At 32.1% G+C, this 22963-nt stretch overlaps 1 protein-coding gene across 1 annotated transcript in view; it reads right to left on the bottom strand.

Annotated features, from left to right (window-relative positions):
- Positions 1 to 22213, bottom strand: part of LOC149900603 (neural cell adhesion molecule 1-like) — a 73923-nt gene extending 51710 nt beyond the window's left edge. Inside the window, exons 1-3 of the mRNA XM_090112224.1 lie at positions 21998 to 22213; positions 10322 to 10544; positions 2748 to 2889 (exon numbers count right to left, since the gene is read on the bottom strand). Coding sequence (XP_089968350.1) covers positions 2748 to 2889; positions 10322 to 10412 — 233 coding nt within the window. The 5' untranslated portion in view covers positions 10413 to 10544; positions 21998 to 22213. The remainder of the gene's footprint in view (positions 1 to 2747; positions 2890 to 10321; positions 10545 to 21997) is intronic.
- Between the last annotated feature and the right edge of the window lie 750 nt (positions 22214 to 22963).

The raw sequence follows: 22963 nt of genomic DNA on the forward strand, positions 1-22963 counted from the left end.
TACCGTAAACAATATTTGCTGCTTAACGTAAGGAGAGCATTATACGATAATTTAATAGCACTAATGATATCCAGAATATAATGTTTCATTAAACGATTTATAATAATTAAGGAAAATCTGTTTTTTTTTGTTATTTAATAATAAATGATATTACTTAATGAATATTCAGTAGATTTTTCCATAAAACTATCTTTGAATATTCAAAACACTAGATTATGCAGTATTAAAGACGAGATACCGGGCGCACGATATATTTAAATTAAAACATTTGCATCGTATTCATTCTAAACTCCTTATGGACAATTTCTACAATGTTAGTATGAAGATAATGATTGATTCGAAGAGACGTTTTTATAGAAACATGAAAAAAAATCACTAAGCAGAATTATGCATTAACAAAAATAAAAGTGAAAGAGACTGATCGATATTCGAGATTTGTGGTCATTTCGTTCAATATTAGAATTCAAAATTCAATGTAGTATTAATGCGGATGAGCTAACGTTGGGCAATTTGCCGTAGAAATACGGTTCCAATAAATTATTCACGTAACAGCGACGCATATGATTAGTCCGTCCTTGATTATAATCTCAATACCTCATCACCGTATACGTATTGTACGATACCGCACATTAACTAACCATCTAACTTTGTATACGTGTATACGTGATACTGCAACATTTTTCAGCGTTGTGTTTGCAAATATTGCACTTATAGCTCACTTAGTTGTAATTAGCACAAGGCAATTAAATTTCTCGGTGCAAAATGGCTAAGAACGGCTTAAATTCTGAACGGACGATAAATGTTTCAAAGAATATCTATTTTAATCCAAAGATCTGTCTTTCTACTTTTTTAATAGCTCTTTTCTTGAGAATTTTTAAAGCCGAAAGAAATTTATAGATAGACCAGTACATTTTTAAGTGCACCAAAATATTAAACGAAGTATAAAAATTGTTCTCATATAAAATGCCTGGGCAATAAATAACGGCATACTTTTAAAATTTCATTCTATTTGCCCATAAAGAGATTCTACATATACATTAAGAGGTCCGTACTTCTTCTTTAAATGAGATTTATGTGACATATTTTAACAAAATTATGACTGCAGTGGTAAGTTTTAGTGTTGGAAAATTGTGGTAAGTGCAACGTTCTGAAATATGCAACGGAAAAACTTAAAACACCAAGAATAATACAACTGCTGTAGAAATGAAATTATAAACTCTGTCGCAGAGGTGGTCACACGGGACCCATATTTGTCATACGACTGTGACGATTTTGTTCTTGGTCGAGAACAATTATTTAATGATATTATGGTATGTTTCAGCGAAAGAGAACCAAGAATGATAAACTATACTGGGAACAAATAGTTTGTATTGATATTGAGAGGAAAAATGTTAAAGAAATTGTAGAATCCATTATATTATCATTTAAACGAAGAAGATTTTATTTGAAGTATTCAAGTATGTACCTATTTTACGAGGAATCTGATTTATGTGTTGTTGTTTTCATCATTATTATTACACTGCAGATATTTTGTATGTAGTTGTAACATATTCTTCAGGGTTTGGTAGTTGGTACTGATAAAAATAATGTTTACGTTTAAGCACGCTTTATGACTTCATTTTAGTAGATGAGATAGTTTTAGTAGACATTAAATGAAATTTATCCTTTTCAAAGTTATTTTTATATTGATTTTCTACTTAATAGGTAAGAGATTTTCAAACTGAAACATCATTATCGACTTTTTATACCTTTTCAATTGCTGATTCAATAGTTGACCCGTACAAATGATACAAACACTCCAATCAAAGCACAAACTCGCATAAAGAAGTTTCATTAAACGCGAGGACGTTCTAGGATCAAAAATCAATGACATACGAAAAGAAAACGAAGCAAAATTAATTCCTGGCGTGCTTTAGCGTACATGTTTATCTTGACCCGTTTTCCGTCTACCAAAGAGAATGTCGTACCGTGTTACTCGCAGGATTTTTTAATAATAATGAAGCAAGCATTGAATACTGGAATATACAATGTTCGAACAGTTTTGCTTTTTTAGTAGAAAGTATTCCAAGTTTGTTGCAGATTCACTTAGGTATTTCAATCAGGAATGTAGCCTGGAAGAGTAGAAATGCAATGAATAATATACACCTAATGTATGGTTTTAGATTACAAGTATGAAATGTCAATTTAATATCTAAAATTGGATGAAAAAACACACACAGTGTAAAGAATTTTAAGCTAACAGTTGTGAAATCAAAATTGCAGATTTTATATCATCCTAATCAAAGTTCGTTTGAAATTGATTATCTATGTATGCTCGTACGTGAACAAATGGGGCAAAAGCCAATTTTCAAACTTTCGCGATAAAAAAGGTTCAAGCGTCCAACGAATGTATTTTTTATACAAATAACAACGACGTATTGATTGATATTATTTTTGATTTGTGAAAATATTGTTAGTTCACCATTTTGGGCACTGTTTTAATTATTGAGAACGGTGCAAAAGTTTAAATTTACAATGTAGTCATGTATCAAAGCGTAATTTACACTGTAATTAACGTTTCGCGTTATTAAAATAAAAAGTAGTGTCCATGGTTTTTATTATTTCTTAAATTAAACTTTATTTTGAATGGAAAGCTAAAACAAAAAAAAAATAAGGTATAAATGAATCAACCAGTTTTTGAGATCTTATTCAAAAAGAGAAAAAATGTCTTCATGATCAGTATCGTCGTCGTTTATTTTATACCATACCTATAAATAGGTTTCCCTCCAGTGCTCTTGCCGGCCCGAAACCACAGCACCATATACACTCGGTCCTCGTTGGCGTCCGGCGTGACGTCACACGGCAGCGACGCGGTGCGACCCAGCACTGCGTCCACGTCCACTGTTGATACTGCAACAATATTAACGAATGTTCATTATATGAATCAGAAATCGTTTAGATATTATATCAAGATGTGGATAAAAGGCTAAGTAATTATCTGTAAAAAGAAACTGTCAAGTTCATGTTGCCACGTACCTATGAGACTTCGAATAGGTAGCGAATCTGCCGATGCTGAAATATATATGTAATACAAAACAATACAATTCAACACATAAATAGAAAAAAATACAGCCTACGGATTAGATTTTTCTTTTCATACTTCAAGGAATATTATCAAAAAAAGAATTATCGAAATCGGTCCACCCGTTGACGCGTGATGCTAAAACGAGTTTCATTTTTATATATGTAACTATATCGATATTAATTTATGAAATGAAGTAAGTTGTTTAGGTGATTAATTAGGATTTCAATTCTTTGAAAACGCATTAACAATCTGAGTCCTAAACCTTAATTTTTTTAAAGTATAATGTTTCAAGTTTCATAACACGTATGAGAAAATGTCTAAATATCATACATGAAATAATATAACGTTGGCATTAAAAGCAGAAGCAGAAATTTGCTAACAACCGTTACATTCTCATATCAGAAACATTTATCGGAAATACCAAGAATTACTAAGTGAATATCACTGTTTCGTTGCCAACACGGTTATGACTCTTGATTTTCCCCTCTCGCGATAAGAGGACATGAATATAAATAGGAGTAATATTAAAATGTCGCTTTCGCACCGCATCAAATAATCCTCTTTTCTTTACGGGAGATTGTCAACGTGTTCAGGCCAAGTAATATGCAACATCATTCATACTTAGTTGGACTTTTCAATTTACTTCCCGTGAAGAATACCCCAAATAAAGATAGATTACTATTTTGGATGAATTATATCAAACAGTTTTTGCTATTTTTATATTAGGCTGTACGTAGTTTGAGGAAAAATCTGAAGTAAAATACTATAGATCATATTCCAATTTCATTTTCAGCTATTTGAAATAAACATTGATTTTATACTATTAGTCTTTTCTCATGTTTCAAAATTGTTACATTTAGCTCTAGTATTCCCTGAGCAAATATTTCGTAATTAAACGGAACTCTATTTAGTAATTACGACAAAAGTTTGAGATAGGCTTTAATGTAGTATTTTCGAAGGCTAAAATCAAATTGATTACCTATATATTATATGAAAAAAAAAATTATACATGGTGTCCCACCGTTGGTATCCTAAGCTCAATGGAGGTTATTGTTTTGCATACGCTGCAAGTACGTAAAAAATACTAATAAAATTCCAGATGCATTTTTTTTCAAATAGATAAATACAAGCAATCCGCCCAACTTTGCCACGCACACGTGAGCTATCGTTTAAGATTATGTTTTCATAGCAAAGCGTTATATGCCGGCTGCGCGAAGCTAGAGAAGAAAAAATGAATTTTATGGAAAAATTAAAAAAAAATTTGGCGTAATTTTGCTGTTTAAGTATTTTTTACTTGATCAGTGTATGCAAGTCTACAATTCCCTTCGCGCTTAGTATACCGATAGTGGGACACCGATAGTGTATAATATCATCGGCTGCGTGAAATAAATATCGTACCCTTTTCAGTAAGGCACTCTAAACATACACTTGACCGTTGTTATTATAATTTTTGTAAATTATATTTTTACGGGTTGAGAATTTTTTTTTAATAAAATCAAATAATGACTATCCTTTGTAATTTTTACCCACTAACAAGAAAGTACCTCATTTTTGTGAACTCACCATGTAAAATAAATAATGTTTTTTTTATATTTTGTGCTTGACATTTAAAAATGAAAAGGTCCTTAAAGTTAGATGTTTGAAATTTGCTCTTCGTTCCATTGTGTACAATAATTTACTTGTGGTAAATTAAGTTACTGACCTTCTGCCTCGGGCAAACTTGTTTCGGAGGCCGAAGAGTCTTGTTGAAAGGCTAAAGAATAGTTATTTATTCTACAAGCACGTGTGGGAATAACACTTGATAAATACAATAACTACAAACTAATGTTACGCGAGTTGTGCTTATTTTATTGAAACTTGCTAGGTGATGTATCAATCAAACTGGTTGTAATTTGTTGTTGCATGTAACTGCTAATAAAATGTTTTAGTTTATGTTTTTAAATTGAATTACTTTAAATTCACGGATTACTATTATTTTAGTAGACGATTTATTGAAAATGTTAACTGTTTAAAATTAAGTTCAGTAAACACGATAAAACTTGTAGAGGCTCGATGCTATTGATTATTTAAAAGAAAATGACCTGTAAATACAAACTCAACTAAGGAAGCTGTTCAGGCAAAACTAAAGTTTTTGGTTATGTTTAACATAATGTATAGGAAATATAAATTATATTAAATTAAGGGTTCGGGCGTAATGTACAGCCATAACGCTGAGATTATGTCGTGTTTGAGGGCACTAAAGAATTGTGCCACTCATAATTGCGGCGAACGAAACTGCGAGTGCCACATTGGAGACATGCAACCATTAATATTATTATGATTTTGTGTATGATGAGTGTGTTTTGCAAGAATGTATTTTACGATCGTATATTATAAGTGATTAAATACAAGATTAATCAAAGTATTATAGACGTATCTCATAGACATATAATATTCTTTTGTAGTAGACATAATATTAATTAAATAATTTCATGTTACTCTAACTATTATTTAGGTATGGTAATAATTTGTTTGGTAGAGACTGAGACAGAGGTATACCTACTTTGTTATTTACGGAAGATGGGTCTACAATAATAATCGTTGTCGGTGTGGGACGTAATACAATTGTTACATCTCGAGAATCAAACAATAAACTAAGTAAATAACCCATCCGACAGACTATTACGTTGATGTATTGTTTTCACAAGTATGTTGTGTTATAAGCAAAAGGTTTTCACACTAAAAAGACACTAAACACAGTGAGAGCGGCTAAGAAAAGCTCTTACGTCTCTCGTTCTCTCAATATATCATATTTTTTCCCGCGTCTGGTGATATACGAGCGGTCTAGAGCGTGACAGGCTTCCGGGGTAATATTAATAAAATTATTGTGGGGACACGTTGCGGGCTTCAGGCACGACCTATCCGTCCAACACGTGCTGCTAGTCATTGAGCAAACTTCATTGTTAAGCTGGCCATACACGCTAGGGTGTACCTGACAGATTTGCCTGTGCAGTTACGCCTGTCAGGTAAAGTTGAGTTGAGAAGAGGACATACACGCAGCGGTAAACCTGCACAAACTCTCATTTGAAACCATGCCCTCGGCCGCGGCGCTTGATATCGACGCAGTAGCTTTAATTGATTTATTATTTATTTTATTGAAGAAAAAGAAATATAAACGAAGATACCGTGAACGATGGTGCAAATCATGGTTATTGCAAAGTTATTGTTATTATACTGTCATGTGATCTTGTTGAAAGAATTGATATTTGAGCCGAATGATTTTCGCAACCATCTACGATGAAAATACGTATCTCAAACTATTAGCAGCTATGACTCCTTTACACATATGCACGTGTTTCCCTGCTAGCACTCACTGGACAACTGACGACTACGTCGAACCGCCCCATACACGCTCAGGTTTGCCTGCACAGTTAAACTGCACAGTTACCCCACGCGTAAAAAATATCAATTTTTATATTTTTTCTGTCGCCTGAACAGGTGTGAAAACTTGCACAGTTCTGTAACATACACGCTCCGGTTAACCTGAACAGGTGACCTGTACAGGCAAACCTGTCAGGTACACCCTAGCGTGTATGGCCAGCTTTACACTATGCTTAGATGTCGCAAATAGCGAATTGTTATAATGCTTTGCATATTTTAGTAATACATCGCAGATTGGTGTCAGGTTAAGGAATTTGTAGATTATTTTTAACTATTTATTGCTGTTTTGTAAAAAAAAACCAAACGCTTGTTAGAAATGGTTTTAATTTTTTTAGAGTAGAACAGTATTTAATAAAAATAAAAGGTGTGAATTCACTTTTACCAATACATTTACTTACACATGTAGTTCTGAGTGATGACTTTACACTAATACAATAAATATGTAAACTGGTAAAATAATAGTTTCTGTGGTTCGCATTCCGAGTATTCCCATGAACGTTCCAACTCCTAATAAAAATCATTAATCACTTAGCGTCAGGAAGTTTTCTGATAAGTCTTATGTATATCTATATCGAGACATCTTTAATTACGCGAAGGAAAATGATACACCGAATGCTTATTCCGTATTCGCTCAAATAATAAAAGAGAACCAACGAAGCAGGTAGCCGATATTAGTCGATACGATGCTAACTATTAAGATATTTCGCCGCTTCATTCGATATTACCTGCTTTGAATTGGCTCGATCATTAACGGTTTCCAATTACATTAAAATTTGAATTCATTCATCACGATCGGAATAATCGAACGAATACTTTTTCGGCTGTCTGCTCTTTGATTAGATTTTTACTGAACAAACCCATCCATCGCCGAACCACAAAAGGTCGGTGAAGCTACGGCCGAGTCTCGTTTCCCATTCGTTCCGCTGTCCAGAAATTTTCGCAATAAAATTAATCGTTCCAATAAAATTGAAGTAGAATAGAGCTTCCTATGCATGAGTACCTTTTAATTGGATCGTTCATTTTGTTCTTTGCAGACAGCGCAACGAGAAATCAAACTTCAGTGAGTTGTTCTTTTGTATGAAGGCGATTTCAAGACGCCGCTAACTAAGTGGTTAAAAGTTTCTGCTCCTTATACAACTTTTGTGCAGACGAATGTTTGTTGGAGTTATAAGTTAAAACAATATTGTTTATGAGCAAACTCGATAATATGTTCATTTAATAGACGTTCTGTTGGGATTTTAAAATAATTAATTGACTCGGAAAATGCTTACTTTTACAATTACTATTCTTTGAAAGTTGAAGTCTGGCACTAACGGGATATTTGTGTTATTTTATACTAGAGGTCCACCCCGGCTTCGCTCGTGGTACATATTTCGCAATAAAAGGTAGCCTATGTCCTTTCTCGGGTATCAAAATATCTCCATACCAAATTTCATGCAAATTGGTTCAGTAAGTAGTTTAGGCGTGATTAGGTTACTTTCGCGTTTATAATATTGGTATCTATGGATTAACAAGTGAAAACATTTAAAATGCATTTCAGCAATGCTCTGTAGTATAAGTTACGTTAAAATTCGTCAAAGTGAGCAATTGGTTGCGGATAAGCTGAACTCCCGGTGGGTTTAACAATAAAAATCAGAGAGAAGCATGGGATAACAGGCATGGAACAAACGGAAATGTATCCCCATTTTAATTTTCGACAAGCAATCGCGTTTAATGGGTTGATCGCGATTCCCACTTGAGTTTGTTCGATTTTGTTTAATTTGATCGCGTCGGCGATTCAGTGCCGGAATGTAGGATAAAAGCAATAAAAGTTATTTGGATTTCTGTGCATATATTTGTGTTAGGTATTTACAATAATGTTAAAAGTATTTTTAGTTATATAAATGTTTTGAGTGGATTGAAAAATTATAGAGATACTTAAATTTTTCATGGGTATGGATAGCATTCGCCAGGCATTCGCGTGTGTTTTGGAATAAGTCATTAGTTTTGTGCGCACCAAATACACTCAAAGGTATTGGAAGCGGGTCAAAAATTTCAACATATTAGAGGAATATAATATGTAGCAGTAATTTATATTCCAAGTTCATGGAAAAACGAAGAGATAGCATTTTTTACAACTTCATAATAATGGTTTTATAATTTTTATGGCAGTCAGCGTCTATTCGAGCGAGAGCTTTACCCTGACCTAACCTAACCTAGGTTAGGAATAAATGTTTTAATCTAACTAAAATTTCATAGTAGCTTACTATGGAGATAACTTTCTCGGAGTAATATAATAATAGGAGCTGGTTCACTTTGCAGGTTGTTCTAAGTTGCAAGTTTGCTAATTAGTTCATAGTCATTTATACGTATATTATAATAATTATTACTCTCATTGTCGCCATCATTATCTTTAGCAGCCTTGATTCCAAAAGTTTAATTGATGTTGTTGCTTGAAAGCTTCTTATACTTTTACCTACATAAGAAAGGAGGATAGGTAGATAAAAGCTGAATTGCAACACACGAACATTATGAAATCCATACTAATATTATAAATGCGAAAGTAACTCTGTCTGTCTGTCTGTTACTCAATCACGCCTTAACTACTGAACCAATTTGCATGAAATTTGGTATAGAGATATTTTGATACCCGAGAAAGGACATAGGATAGGTTTTATCCTGGAAATCCTACGGGAACGGGTTTTTCTTTGAAAACGCGGGCGAAGCCGCGGTCGGAAAGCTAGTAATAAATAAAACAAAATTGTCTGCAGATTTTAAGAATAACATAAAAAAATTGAAAGTAAGCGTCTAAAGGTAAATTCATTTTTAAACGAAAGAAATAGAAACTTCTAATGAATTGTGGTTAATAATGGGGTTAATAAACAATAGTTTGTAAAAGGTGAAGAAAATAACTGAAACAATGAAAAGAGGAAGCTGAGTCACGAGGCGCTAGTTAAGAATAATTAAGACAAATGCCTGACAACCGCTTAACTTCAGGGGCTGAGTTATGCAATAAGGTTCCCACGAGGTTTTCCAGTCTGGAGTTTTGGCTTTTCTACTTTTTAGTGTTTGTTCAGTAACTTTTTTATATTATAGTAAATGTTAATATTCATACATAAGTATTTTGAATAAATAACACGGTATTTGTAAACCATGCCGACACTCTTCTTAGTCTATGTTAGAAATGTGTTTTACGTATCTCAAGATATAAAAAAAGACGTGTGGCATTCGGGGACTGCCGCGGTAAAGCTATTGCATAGCATGCCTTCAAGCCACACCTCCGCCGTGCCCGTCGGAGTGGGAAGCGTGGGGTTTTTTCGTTACGGAATTTCTGGATTCGGTCCCCGCGCGCGATAGAAGCTATGCAATAGCTGAAAATATGAATAATAAGTATTTTCAAAGAGCTATAAATTAGTTTCATTTTTGCGCGGGCCGTTATATAGATTTATAGAGTCTAGATCACACTGCTTTACATAAGTTACTATCATTTGAACGAAGATACGCAATATTGCATTGTCTTGACGAGATAATTTAGTAGAATGTCACGTGCATATACATCTCACCTTCCACTGCTCTAACTTAAAATATTTTGCTCATCATATAAAATATAAGAAAAAAAGAGTTCATAATTTCCGTACCTATTCAAGATATATGAACTGTATTTTTATTTTCTACTCCTCGCCAAACGGTCCACAAACTAAAAGAATTATACACGGTACAACGTCAACAAGAACACACATTTACTAGAATCATTTATCATCAATATTATTACGAGAATAAATCTTTATTGATGCGTCACATCTACACAACTGCAGAGCCTATAGAATAAATTATATAGAATGTTTACAATTTACATACCAAGATCCTCTGCATCTTCGCTCCACTCCCCCTCCTGAGCCCAGCAAGCAGCCAGCATCACAAACAACCGTATCCACTTAACCGTACACATTGTTACATTATGGACACTCACCACACACACTTAAATTGCTTTATAAACGGGTACTGTTTCATTCTCGTCACGATAACACTGTTCCTTGGCATGTTTATTATTGGAGCATCACATTGAGTTTTTAGCTAAATTCTATAAGAAAATATGATTTTTATTTATTATTGCTTCACATTGAGATGTTTAACTGACTTCTATAAGAAAATATAATTTTTATTTTATTACCTAGATACTTAATTAGTAAAATTGTCGCGTCAAAATACGATTTAAAAACCAAGTACAAACTACGCAGCAACAAAATGCGCGGCAAAGCGTCTTCTAATTTTGAAAATGGAATGATCTCTTTTTCTTTTTTTATTGTTTGCCAGCATTGTGCCAGCATAAAAATAAACGATAAAAAATCCAAATAATACATCAAAAAGAATTATAAGTGTGTTAACGAATATTATGTCTGAATATTGGAAATATTATATTTTATTAAAATTTCTTTATTTCAGTTTGTAATACATATTAACATGCGTCACAGATTAAATAAGGTTACCCGTTCAGACAGATTGACTTGAAAGGGACTGTCATTACCTACTTGAATCAGCTTTTTTAATAGGTAAATATATTTTTATAAAAAATGTATAACAGAGGCGGTTCCTATAATTAAATATTAATTATTTTAAAAATACTAATATTTATAATGATAATTTTACGGACGACGTCAAATTGAAATAGCTGTGTGCTTGCTGTGTACTTAATGTTTTAAATGAAGAATAATAAAAAAAAGAATAAGTTTTGTTTTCTATGCACGAAACAATGTTAATGCCTTATAACGAGAATGCAGCTCGTTTTATGTGTAAGTAATCTACTGTTACATTATTTAATAGCCACTTCATAACATTTCCATATCAAATTACGACAGTCAACTCTGTGAACGATATAATATTATATTATACCCCTGTCAAAAATATATAAAACTTTGACGCACGGTTACGTTTAGCATACATGAGTAAATAATGTCTTTTAATCTCCACACAAACGACTGACCCTTATCCCGGGAGAAAGTTGGCGGGAGGTTAGAAACAGTAACGAAAAATGTATTTTTCGATTATGTTGTATAACATTCGGTCAAATGGAAAGGGAAGAGGGCTAGTTCGAGGCTCCTTAGCTAGATTGGACGGTAAATTTAAATCGGATACGTGACTGAATTATATGAAACTTATTACAGTCTCAATTCATTTTTCCAATAAATTTTAAACAAAAATTTGACTATCTCTGTATAGATTTAAATAGCGAAAGAACATTGTCAGACGTTTTCATACCTAATCAAAAAATGGATGAAAATTTGTAAACTACCTTCTATTCATATTTGTAATGGACGATATATTCCCAGCAGATTACAAAAACTCTATTGATATAATAATAAAAGTATCTAAACGTTCTATATATAATGTAATATGATGGATCTTGTGATAAACGTTGCGTTTTATTGAACGATGATATTATAGGTCATAGACTCCGCATTAGCAATAAATCCAGTTTGTAGGTCATAAGTCTTTGTTTATCTTATCTTTTATTGAATATACAACGCGAGCCTTCCTTTTTTTTTTATTGGATGGCTTTATTTATTGCACAAGTTTGTTTTTGACCGCCTCACGTACATTATAGGCCGAACCTTTCCAATCCGGAATTGGCAATCGCTATTTGATGTAATATGTTATTCAGTAACTTTCACTCTAATATTTCTTAGAATTTTTATTTTGATGGAGGATAAATTATTTAGTTGATAAGCTGTTCAGTATACGTGTCTTTATAAAAATAATATTTGTATATGCAAAATATTTACCTCTTTCACTTGTGTCGACAATAGCGCCTACACTTATTATTTCTATTTTTAAAAAGGCGAAATATAATGTATTTTTTACGCAATTTGGATTTCTCTTGCGAGAGAGATTGATTTGATGACTTTTATTTATTGGTTAAGTTAAATTACACAAAATCGGCCTGTTTAAACCGTCGTACATGTTTCATGTTTACATGATTAATCTTATAAAAATTAGCGTAACTTATATAAATTATTCATATTCACTAAATAAATTAATATAGCCCGATAATGTCGGCCGAGGATTTGACGACCTCAAAATTCTCATACACGTTTAGGACGGCAATGCCTTGGAAGGACCCTCTTTTGGGTGAACGACGATCCTGAATCTTTTATTAGCTTTGTGAATGGATGGCCAGTTGACATAGCCGTCGTAGACATCTGTTGTGATATTACGCCATATTTCCCAGGGTCCTTTCGCTTCATTCCATCGATTTAGGAGGAAGCCGATTCCACTATTTTTCTGCACGTGGAATATTTTAGGGCTGAATTGAAATCGACGTAATACGTGTCGGTAGGGGAAGACAATTGCTGACGCGGGGAATATGGATGTATTGTGTGTCATCAGAAAACTTGTATTATACGGTTTATTTCGGAAATTGAATCTCAGGGGGCTTTTTCAATAGTTTTGTCGTGCGTGTGCTTTTCTGATCAAGGTGAATGCGTTTTATCGATGTTTATTTATATTTATTGTTACCTATATTGAATTAAAATTTATTTGATTAGAGGCTTATATATACGTATTCTATAACCATTAACTGTATTATATTCTATAACATAACTGATTTAGAAATAATTAAAAAGTACGAGGTGAAAAGTAAGCATTATCTTCATGGTCTACATAAATTATTAACTACAGAATTTATAAAATACCTTCAAAACTATTATCTTGCCTTATATTTGAAAAGGTACATTTTTATATCAATGAATTAAAGAGCAGTAGGTACAAAGTATTAAAAAAAAACATTGTTACCAAAATTATTATCATTGTAACGTTCTTTAATACTCACATAAAGCTCATTTAGAAAATCACTATTTATCTTCACGACTGTAATATTTAAAAAGTAAATTGAGTATTTCCAGAAAATTAAGCGCGGAAGAATATTTTCTAAATCAACTTCAACGGTTGAACGGAGGTTACTCGTGAACGTCTTCTTATAGACATTTTTTCAGCTCGTTTAACGTTTAACTCCAGTCGCAGCGTCTTTTGTAAATGGTTGAAATTCTTTCAAATATGGTATGGTTGGCATTTTTCAAGTATACTAACATTGTGTTAGGGCGTTCAGGCGGGAAAATTGCCCGAAAGAGGCTGAATTTAGGCCGCAAATTATTTTTCGTAACCTTAGTTCTAACTATTCTCGTTGCTTATATATTCAAGGTCAAGTTTTCAGTATTTTTAGTTAAGGCTGCAGTCTAGCAAAATTGCGTTTTCAACAAGTTATTTGACAATTTTTTCCCGGCTAATGAAATGATAAACTGAATTTTTTTTTCTTGTTTATCAATAAGTGTTATATACGCAATGCGCGTGAATTTTTTCACATTTATAAAGTTACTTTATGTTACCTTAATCAGGCCTTCAAGATAAGTCTCTTTCCCCCAAAATCATTTCGAGCTAAGTTTGTGCACTCACTACGTTGCAACCGATTACAATTTACACAATCTGATCAGCGCATTATTATCCTTATATAGTCGTTATTAAAAACTGCTGAATACAATTGCCGAAAAACTTATGATTTTCTTAATTAGAACGTTATAAATTCATTAAATTTCCCATTTTTTGCCTTACAAAATCTATTGATAAATACTGCTAAAAGTTATTTTTTCCATTAATTTATTCGAGTTGGTTGAAGACCAATGAGTATTAATGATTTAAAAAATTTTTTTTTTTAATTTTGATAATTCTTTAAATATTAAAAAAATATTTAAAATAATTAGGAAAAATCCTAGCGAATTTCTTTAGTCGCGCTCCTTGGGCCGGAGCGTTCTGACGTGTGCTCTACGCTCGATTTTCCTTCATACCGAAGTGAAAGTTGCTCTACTCCATTAAATTTAATATTTTTGTTAATTGATTATTTTTATCTTAGTTTTGTGCAAATATTCGTATTTTTAAACATTTGATTTCGATATGGAAAATAAACGAAAAAAATACGCGTGTAACTACTAGAAAAAAAATTATCTTCGAACATAAAGTTAATGAAACCAAATAGATTGCAAAGGTGATTGGCAACAATTTCTTTATTTTACGGGGTGTCAGTAAAGGGATGTATATTTCTTTAAAACTGAAGTAAGCTCATAAATTTTCTTATAATATAATTTTTTTGAAGTTCCAAAAATGTTTATTTTTCGTTTGAGAAATACGAAATATAATATAAACTTGTATTGAGAACTTGAACTTCCTAAGTTCATCCGGGGAAATCCCCATACGGGGAAAATGATTTGTTTACTCCAAAATTGATCCGAGGTGTTTTAATTTTTTCTTCTAGTCATTTTCAACGTAGCGGCATTTTGTTTGATTATTAATTTTGTAACTTAAATACAGGATGTTGGTTTTATATTCTGATCTTACAGACGCGCTGACAAATTTAGTCCGCCATTTCTAGTTTAGTCTACCAACTCTAAGTACCAATATTAAAACGAATGGATTATCATCACATCATCAAAACTCAGATGTAATGGAAGATCACAATAACATAGAAAATTCAGTGGGTGTTGAGAACTAAACAAACAGAAGTAACAGAGACGCGAAGAATAAAAAAAGAGGACGAAACGATAATTCGTTGATGCTTTCCCTTTTCGACGTATTGTTAGGGTACATCACCAATCTGCATAAAACAAAACTGATGATTCCCAATTGCTGATTAAAAATGAAAAACAAATAATCGACAACAGTGGTGAAAATTTGCTGATCACAATGAAACATCCTTCAGTGGTAGCAGATTTACTCATTTAAAATGTATCGGTGAACAGCGTAAAGGAGAGGAGGACAGGAAAACATTATGAATGTGGATGGTGGATTGTATACAGGGTGTAATCGATAAGTATGTGCAGGCGATTATAACGTTATTATTGCAGGTATCAAAAAACTTAAAACTGATATCGAAATTAATTTACCTAATGAGCAAAATGACAATAATAACTTTTTAAAAGTATAACGAGAAATATCTAAAAAATTTACTTTATACACTCCCATATCAAAAAGGGAAAATGGGACTAGTAGAAGTTAAATGTCTAATTCCGGCAAAAGACATGAATGCGGAAGATGCGGTTAAAAAAAATTAATATTTGAAATACAATGCAAAAAATAACACTTTTGTCATAGATAAGAATCATGACTATTTTTTCCAAATTCAGGGACAACTAAACGTTGCAGAAGCAGAAGTCTGCTTATTTGCTGTTTGGACTGGAGTGAATCATTCGTTAAAAATATAATATATAAAAAAGTATGTAACGTTTAGGCAAAATAAAATGATGGACCATTATCAAGATTTTACATAAATTGCCTACTGTCAGAATTGATTGATTCGAGACTTCAGCATTCGATGTCCATCAAGGACCCATCCTATATCATTCAAGCGATTGAAAAAAAGAGATAAATCCAGTGCAACCGATAAAGCATCAGAATGCTAGCAAAAGATTTATTAGGTTTATCAATATAAATCTATATATTATACATAATATAATAAATCTGTAGAAGACGCGAAGACTGACATCCGCGCGGACGGAGTCGCGGGCGGAAGCTAGTCAGAAATAAATATCTTTTGTTTTCATTTGCGTATTTTTCTATTTAATAATTTTTTAACACAAACATTACATTTTTTTTATTATATAGGTACAAAATTTGTTTATCCGTTTTATTAGTTAAACTGAACAACTTTCACTAAGAAACTTAGGTCGAAAAAAATGTATAGAGTTATGCATTTTGTATGGAAAGCTTATTTTTTTTTATATTTCGTCCAAATTTCTTTGTAAAAGTTGATCAGTTATATAAACATGAAGTTGAAGATATCAATAGAAAGTATTCGCAAATTTTGTGTACTGATAAAAAAAAAATCACCCGGTGTAATTTTCACGAAAATTGTTTCAAATTGTCATTTTTGGTACTTATTACGAATATTAAATTATGCATACGAATGATTTAATTTTTAAAAATTAAGTGGAGCAACTTTCCCTTAGTACATTTGTATTATTTACATATAGGATGACAGGATGCATTTGTTTGCACTACTAGACCAAGCCCTTAACCGTTCGTTAGTTTTATACATAACGAAAATAAGTATTCATAAATGTTTTATTTACTGCATAAACGCTAGCCGACTAATGTAATTAGGTGTTATTTCCACGAACTCAATTTAAACTTTAGTCAAAAACATTTTGTACTCGTATCAAATTTGTATTTACACAAACAGAACATCGAGGGACAATAATACTTGAAACTTGGGATGAATAATTTTGCGCTCGATTTATGGCCTAATTAATTCTACATAAGTATTTGCATACATTAAAACGGTCCGAAATTATTAGAATTGTACAACCCTTAGAACTCGAATGTCCCTTGCGTTAGTCCATCGTTTCGTATAAGTTTTATCCCAGAGGGCTAATTAGAATAAAAGAGTGTTAAACTTTTAAATAACTGTTGGGAACGATTCCAACGATATGCACACTCCGAGCCATTGCTGTTTACAATTATAAAAAAGAAAATCCAGTTTAATTTTACAAAACTTTTGCAATGCCAGGGTATTATTAATATAACACCTAGGCTTTAATAAAGATGGTAAAAACTCATTTGTTCAATTGAAGCGCCAAAAAAGCTAAATAAATCACATAAATGTGAACTCGGGCGTGCTTATCAAAATAAATATATTTTGTTTTATAAAAATTATAGTAGTTCTTTTGGTTCAGTGATGAATTGTTTATTTAGGAGGAAAATAATTCATTATTTTGCGTAATACATTTCTCCACCAAGATTTATTTCGCTTAGATTAGCATTCCTCTTATTTATGCTAATGTAATTTTAATGGCACCAGCTTTTTCGACTAATTTCATTTTACGAAAAACTCCCCGGATTTTGTTTTAAGTCTTGGCTTATTAAAACTGCTGTGACGATTGTGCTTTAATAAAATTTGAATTATCGGTTTAGTTAAGAATTAATTACATTCTTCGTAATTAAAAGGATAATGAGTCCGTAAAGATTCGTCTTTATAGCCGGAAAATAAGCTTCTAATTACGCAGCTATTTAATCTTATAATTCCTTGATTCGAGGCGATTATTTCAGCGTTGCGTCTTTTTTATCCGAGCCGAGGCCGATGAATTACGGAGGACTTTCTTTCGTTTTTACGCAAAGTTTGTAGGCAAAGTTAACACGTCGACGTTTAAGTCACGAAGAGTGTATCGGAAAATTGGAATAGAAAGAAATTCTCTTAGCTAAGGCTTTCTGAAACGAACACTAGCGTGCACTTTAGAGCTCTCACCGAGACATGTAATTGTTTATCATGCGTCCATTAGTTTCGGTTCGATTTGATTTTCTAACAAAGAGCGATTGCTGTGAGAAAATGTTAGCTACATTTGTGTGTTTGCTATACTTCTCTATATAATGCATTAGTCTAACCATGAGTGATTGAAGTCGATTCTTTTCAGGGCTTTTACAAATAAATTTTTATTTTAACCTAACAAATCACAACGTGATTACAATATAAAGGTAGGTGAATTTTATAATGTTATAAATTCACAAATAAAAAATATAAAGAAATAATTATAATACATTTTCTGGCAAACAATCCTTATATGAAACAAACAGAAAACCTACACGATAGAAAAATGTATCAAATGAATGAACATTATAATTGTAAGAACTAAGAACAAAACCTACGCTATTTGCCGAGGCGGACATCATAGTATGTAATTTCATAAAATACTAGCGGACCGCCCCGGCTTCGCCCGTGGTACATATTTACGTTTTCTCTACATAAAAACCATCCTCGTACTTCAAGGAATATAATAAAAAAAGAATTATCGAAATCGGTTCAGCCGTTCTCGAGTTATGCGCTTACCAACACATTTTGCGATTCATTTTTATATATAAGAAGAAGATAAGATTAGCACCGACTAATATTAGAAAAAGGGTTGCAAATTTGTTTAGTTGGTATCTCGAAGGTAAATAATCTATGAAACATTTGAGCCAATTTCAAAAGTTCTATTTCTAGAAAAGATGGCTTTGTGGGATGTATTGGCTATTTTTATCACAGTACATTTTATTTGATTTTAGTATTGAGGAAAACTTTTTCCACGTGTACAAAGTCACAAGTATCGGGTATATAATCAATATAATGGCAAAATTGAACGAGATAGGTAAAAATAATAAGCACGTGTTTCTGGAGTTTATTACGAAACCGTTAAGAATTTTTTGTTAAACAATGGCCAGGCAATTAATTAATTTGTATCGACATAAGGTTCAAAATGGTTTGAACAAATGATGTCAGTTAGGACTCGGTTTGTACGTTTCGTATTGAACAACGCATGGAAAAGGTAAAAACAAGCCCACGCAAATGCCTTCCTTATCTGTGGTCTCTATCATTCATAGTCTTGATGGAGTTTGTAAGGACGGCTCGAGGGATCTTTTGCAAGTGTCAGTAAAATATGACATCTGCCATGAACGATCTGGCTAGGTGTATTTAGATGTTGAACTATAAAACGACGACTTAGCCTTTACTAACTTAATAGTTAATACACTTAAAATTATAAAATACGAAAAAATAAATCTGAAATTGATTCACATGCGTGCTAGCTTATCGACAAGTAATATAATTATGAATTATAGTCCTTTCCACCTAAGATGATTTCTGTGACACATCGATTTTTGACACGCGTAGAGATGTCTTGACTGAAATCATATCAATTGTTTCCGATAATCGATAATATTTTATATGGAAATGAAATCGATTTGAATAAAGTACCAAAATTAGTTTTTTCGGCATTTCGCTAACAATTAACTAAGGAAACTTAGCAAACAACAGCAACAAAAAGTCAACAATAACAATTAGTAACAATAACAGAATACCACGTAAAGTATCAATATAAAAATGCAACTTGTATACAAGGCTGACGCACTCGTACAGACGATTGACTCGATTGACAAACGATCACAAGATGGGCGCCGATTATATGATTTTCCAACTCTATGATTTTTCAACGATCCATTTCATGTACACGAATTGCGTAGGTATTATATTTTTGTGTTATTTTTTTTTTGTTTTTCATTATATTAAACTAAACAAAACTGTTTTTGATTTTTAAGCTTAAGATGTTTCATTTTTATATTTTTGGTAATAATGCCGCCATAAAATAAAAATATTATGCACTAAAATATTTTGACGTTTTAAACATAAAATACGTAATTCGGAACACGATGAAGTGTCACAGGAATCATCATAGGTGAAAAGGACTATAGTCATTTTATTAGTTTATGCAAACGACGTTTGTTTCTGCGTAACATGATTAAGGCGAATTGTTCGTGTATGTAGGTATTTTGTTTCATAATAAAATATAATTATATTATCGTTAAGTCAAAGTCTATATTTGTTTTTTACGTCTTTTAAACTGTATATTTTTGAAGTGAAACTTTGGGCGCGTTGAGAGTAAAATGTCAAGGTCGCGTCATCGCAATACCGTCACGTCACGGAGTAAGGCGACGTTTTTTGTACCATCTTCTGACACGTGGGTTCCACTCACACGTTCTTTTTTTCTATAATTGACACGTAGTAACCAGCGTTTTAAATAATAGTACAAACAATAATATTAAGGGATAATTTTTCAATCCTTGGTTAAACCTTATCCGTCCAATAAAGTATTACACGATAATATTAAAATGTCACTTAAACTGTCAAATACGGGCAATTAGAATACGTTTTTAAAATGGTAGTTTTATACATTATTCGACGAATAAGTTTTAACCAAGGATTGAAAAATCAGCCCTAAAACGTTTCGTCATACGTTTATATAATTTTGTAAATAATATTATATTTACAATAATATTATTTTGTAAATATAATATTATTTACAAAATAATATTATTGCTATTTAATTAAAATTAATTTTAATATGCATGTACTTAGTATGTTCGAGTAATACTTTTAATGTGTAGAGATATTTAGGAGGCTAGAGAGTGACTCTGTTCTTTTTACGGCGTTAAAATACCTAAGTATATCAACATCCATGGGAACATTGACCATGCGGGCTATGGGCAACATTTATAACTAAACTTTTTTTATACAAGTTACGAACATTATAATATAGTTATATCACGCAAACATAATTTTAAGATTTAACTTATACCTATTAAGTTGAACATTTGTGTGACTTTCATATTTATAAACTACTAGCTGCTCCGCGCGGTTTCACCCCCGTGGCTCCACCCCTATTGGTCGTAGCGGGATGATATATAGCCTATAACCTTCCTCGATAAATGGGCTATCAAACACCGAAAGAATTTTTCAAATCGGACCAGTAGTTCCCGAGATTAGCGCGTTCAAACAAACAAACAAACAAACAAACTCTTCAGCTTTATAATATTAGTATAGATAAATCAAAGATATAAAGCGCGTCACACACGGTGAAGATACTATAATATTTTATCTTAAGATACTGTAATATAAAATCCTCATCGTGTGTGACGCACTTTATACCTCGATTGATATTTTCATCATCCGCGTATTAAAATGCCGCGTATTAAAATCCAAAACTGTAAATTATTAGATACTAATGCTTTAATATAAAATGGATAATTTAGTCCAGGAATAAAAGACGCAGCAGACTCTACCTTAATTTGGGACATTGAAGATAATATTATAAAGCTTAAGATAGGAATAAAGCTTTATTCTTGGCTTTCCGAGAACTTTAATTAAACTTATCATTTGACCTTTCATATAATTTTCTTGAAAAGTTAATAAATGCGTGAAATAAAATAAAAGTAGCGTATATAACGAATGTGAGAAACCTTTCCTCTCATTATGTCGAGTCCTTCAATTAAATAGCTTCATAGTGGATATACCTAAGACTTTATTCATACAGTTCGCTCGTGTGCGCTTATTGCAGCCTATAAAGCTACGGAGTCAATAATATTTAATATTTAGAAAATAAACCAATACTTTATTTTGAAGAAAAGTACCTATTAAGGCTTACACTAATAATTCTGTAGGAGCTCTGAATTTTTATACAATAGTAACATTTAAGTGAACATAATTATTGTATTGAAAAACGGGGCTTTTACGAGCAAACCTGCGGAGCAAGTAGCCGTCATTACAAATGAATAAAAACATAAAAAATATGACGATCTAAGTCACAAAATTGCGCCGGTGTTATAAACTGTAACTGGGTCAGTTTTATACGGAAAGAAAAGCAAATTTAAATAATATGCAAATTTATATAACGTAGAATTATCAGATGATTATATTATACATAATATTACGGTTAATGCCTTATGCGGGCGATACTCAATATTGTCTTAGTGTTTGTCCTAGTGAATATATTAGATGAAGCTATAATTATTGTTTATATATTGCTCAATTTATATTTAAATGTATTTTAGTTTAATGTAGTTGATATTATTTTATAATACACGTACACATAAAACTGTATCTGTATAAATTATTATTATTTACTGCTTTAGAAACCAACCTATATTTTAAGAATTAAACATTCAGTTGACACACTAATATTTACTTACAAAATAGTTTCCACAATTACGATTTACAAACAAAAATCAAACAAACTTCAGCAATGTGGTTCATTTTGTTTTTAACCCATATCTAGTCAACAGGTCAGTACAGAGCTTAATTAATAACATGTCACAATTCACAGGTAATTATTGTAATGTGGTTGCTAATTTTATTTTAAATGAGACGAGACTCGCGTGCCGAAAGCTTTGACAAGCTCCCGCATGTATTCGTGGCGACCCGCGAAGCAATACTGAAACGGCATTGGACGACGTTTTCCAAAGGTGAGGATTTCGCCCGCTCTCGGCATTCATCGGCTACTTTCGACTCACTCATCTCGATTCGATTGTAAGGAAAGAATTTCATATTTCACGAATATGAACATTTCTTATTGAAAAGCTTTACTTAATACATTGAAAGGAAATCGACACAGCCTGAAAGAAATATAATACAGTAAATAGGTAGGTAGTAAAGTAATAAAAGTAAGAAAGCATATTATGGAAATGAATGGCCTTCGATACGGGAAATAAATTGCTTGTTAAGTATTTTATTGTGATACCATTTATTTATAAAGTTGTGTTTTATTATTTTTATTTACTTTAAGTGAGATGTAAGACATTAACTACTATAAGACTTAACAATTTATCATACTTTTATCATTAATGTATAAACAGACAATTGCTTCATTATGTGCTTTTAAATTTTACAACATGCAGATACAATTCTAAAACATGCAGATCAAACAATATTGTATGTCATTTTTGGGTTCAATTTTGGTTTCTTCTATGTAAATTCCTTTCAAATCATAGCTTAGACCGTCGTCTGTCGGAGACGTAAGATTCACTGAGGTAAACAGTACAGATTTATTCAGAGAAAAAACGAACAGAAAACAATAATGTACAGTTCGTTTAACACGCTCTAGCATTCAACTCATTTCATATTCCTGCAAAACAGTTTGTCGGAAATAGAAATGTTTT

The sequence above is a fragment of the Colias eurytheme genome, chromosome 18 (genome assembly GCF_061535395.1).
Source record: "Colias eurytheme isolate Ceu_HAF_F1 chromosome 18, ilColEury1 Martin Lab GWU primary, whole genome shotgun sequence".
Lineage (NCBI taxonomy): Eukaryota > Metazoa > Arthropoda > Insecta > Lepidoptera > Pieridae > Colias > Colias eurytheme.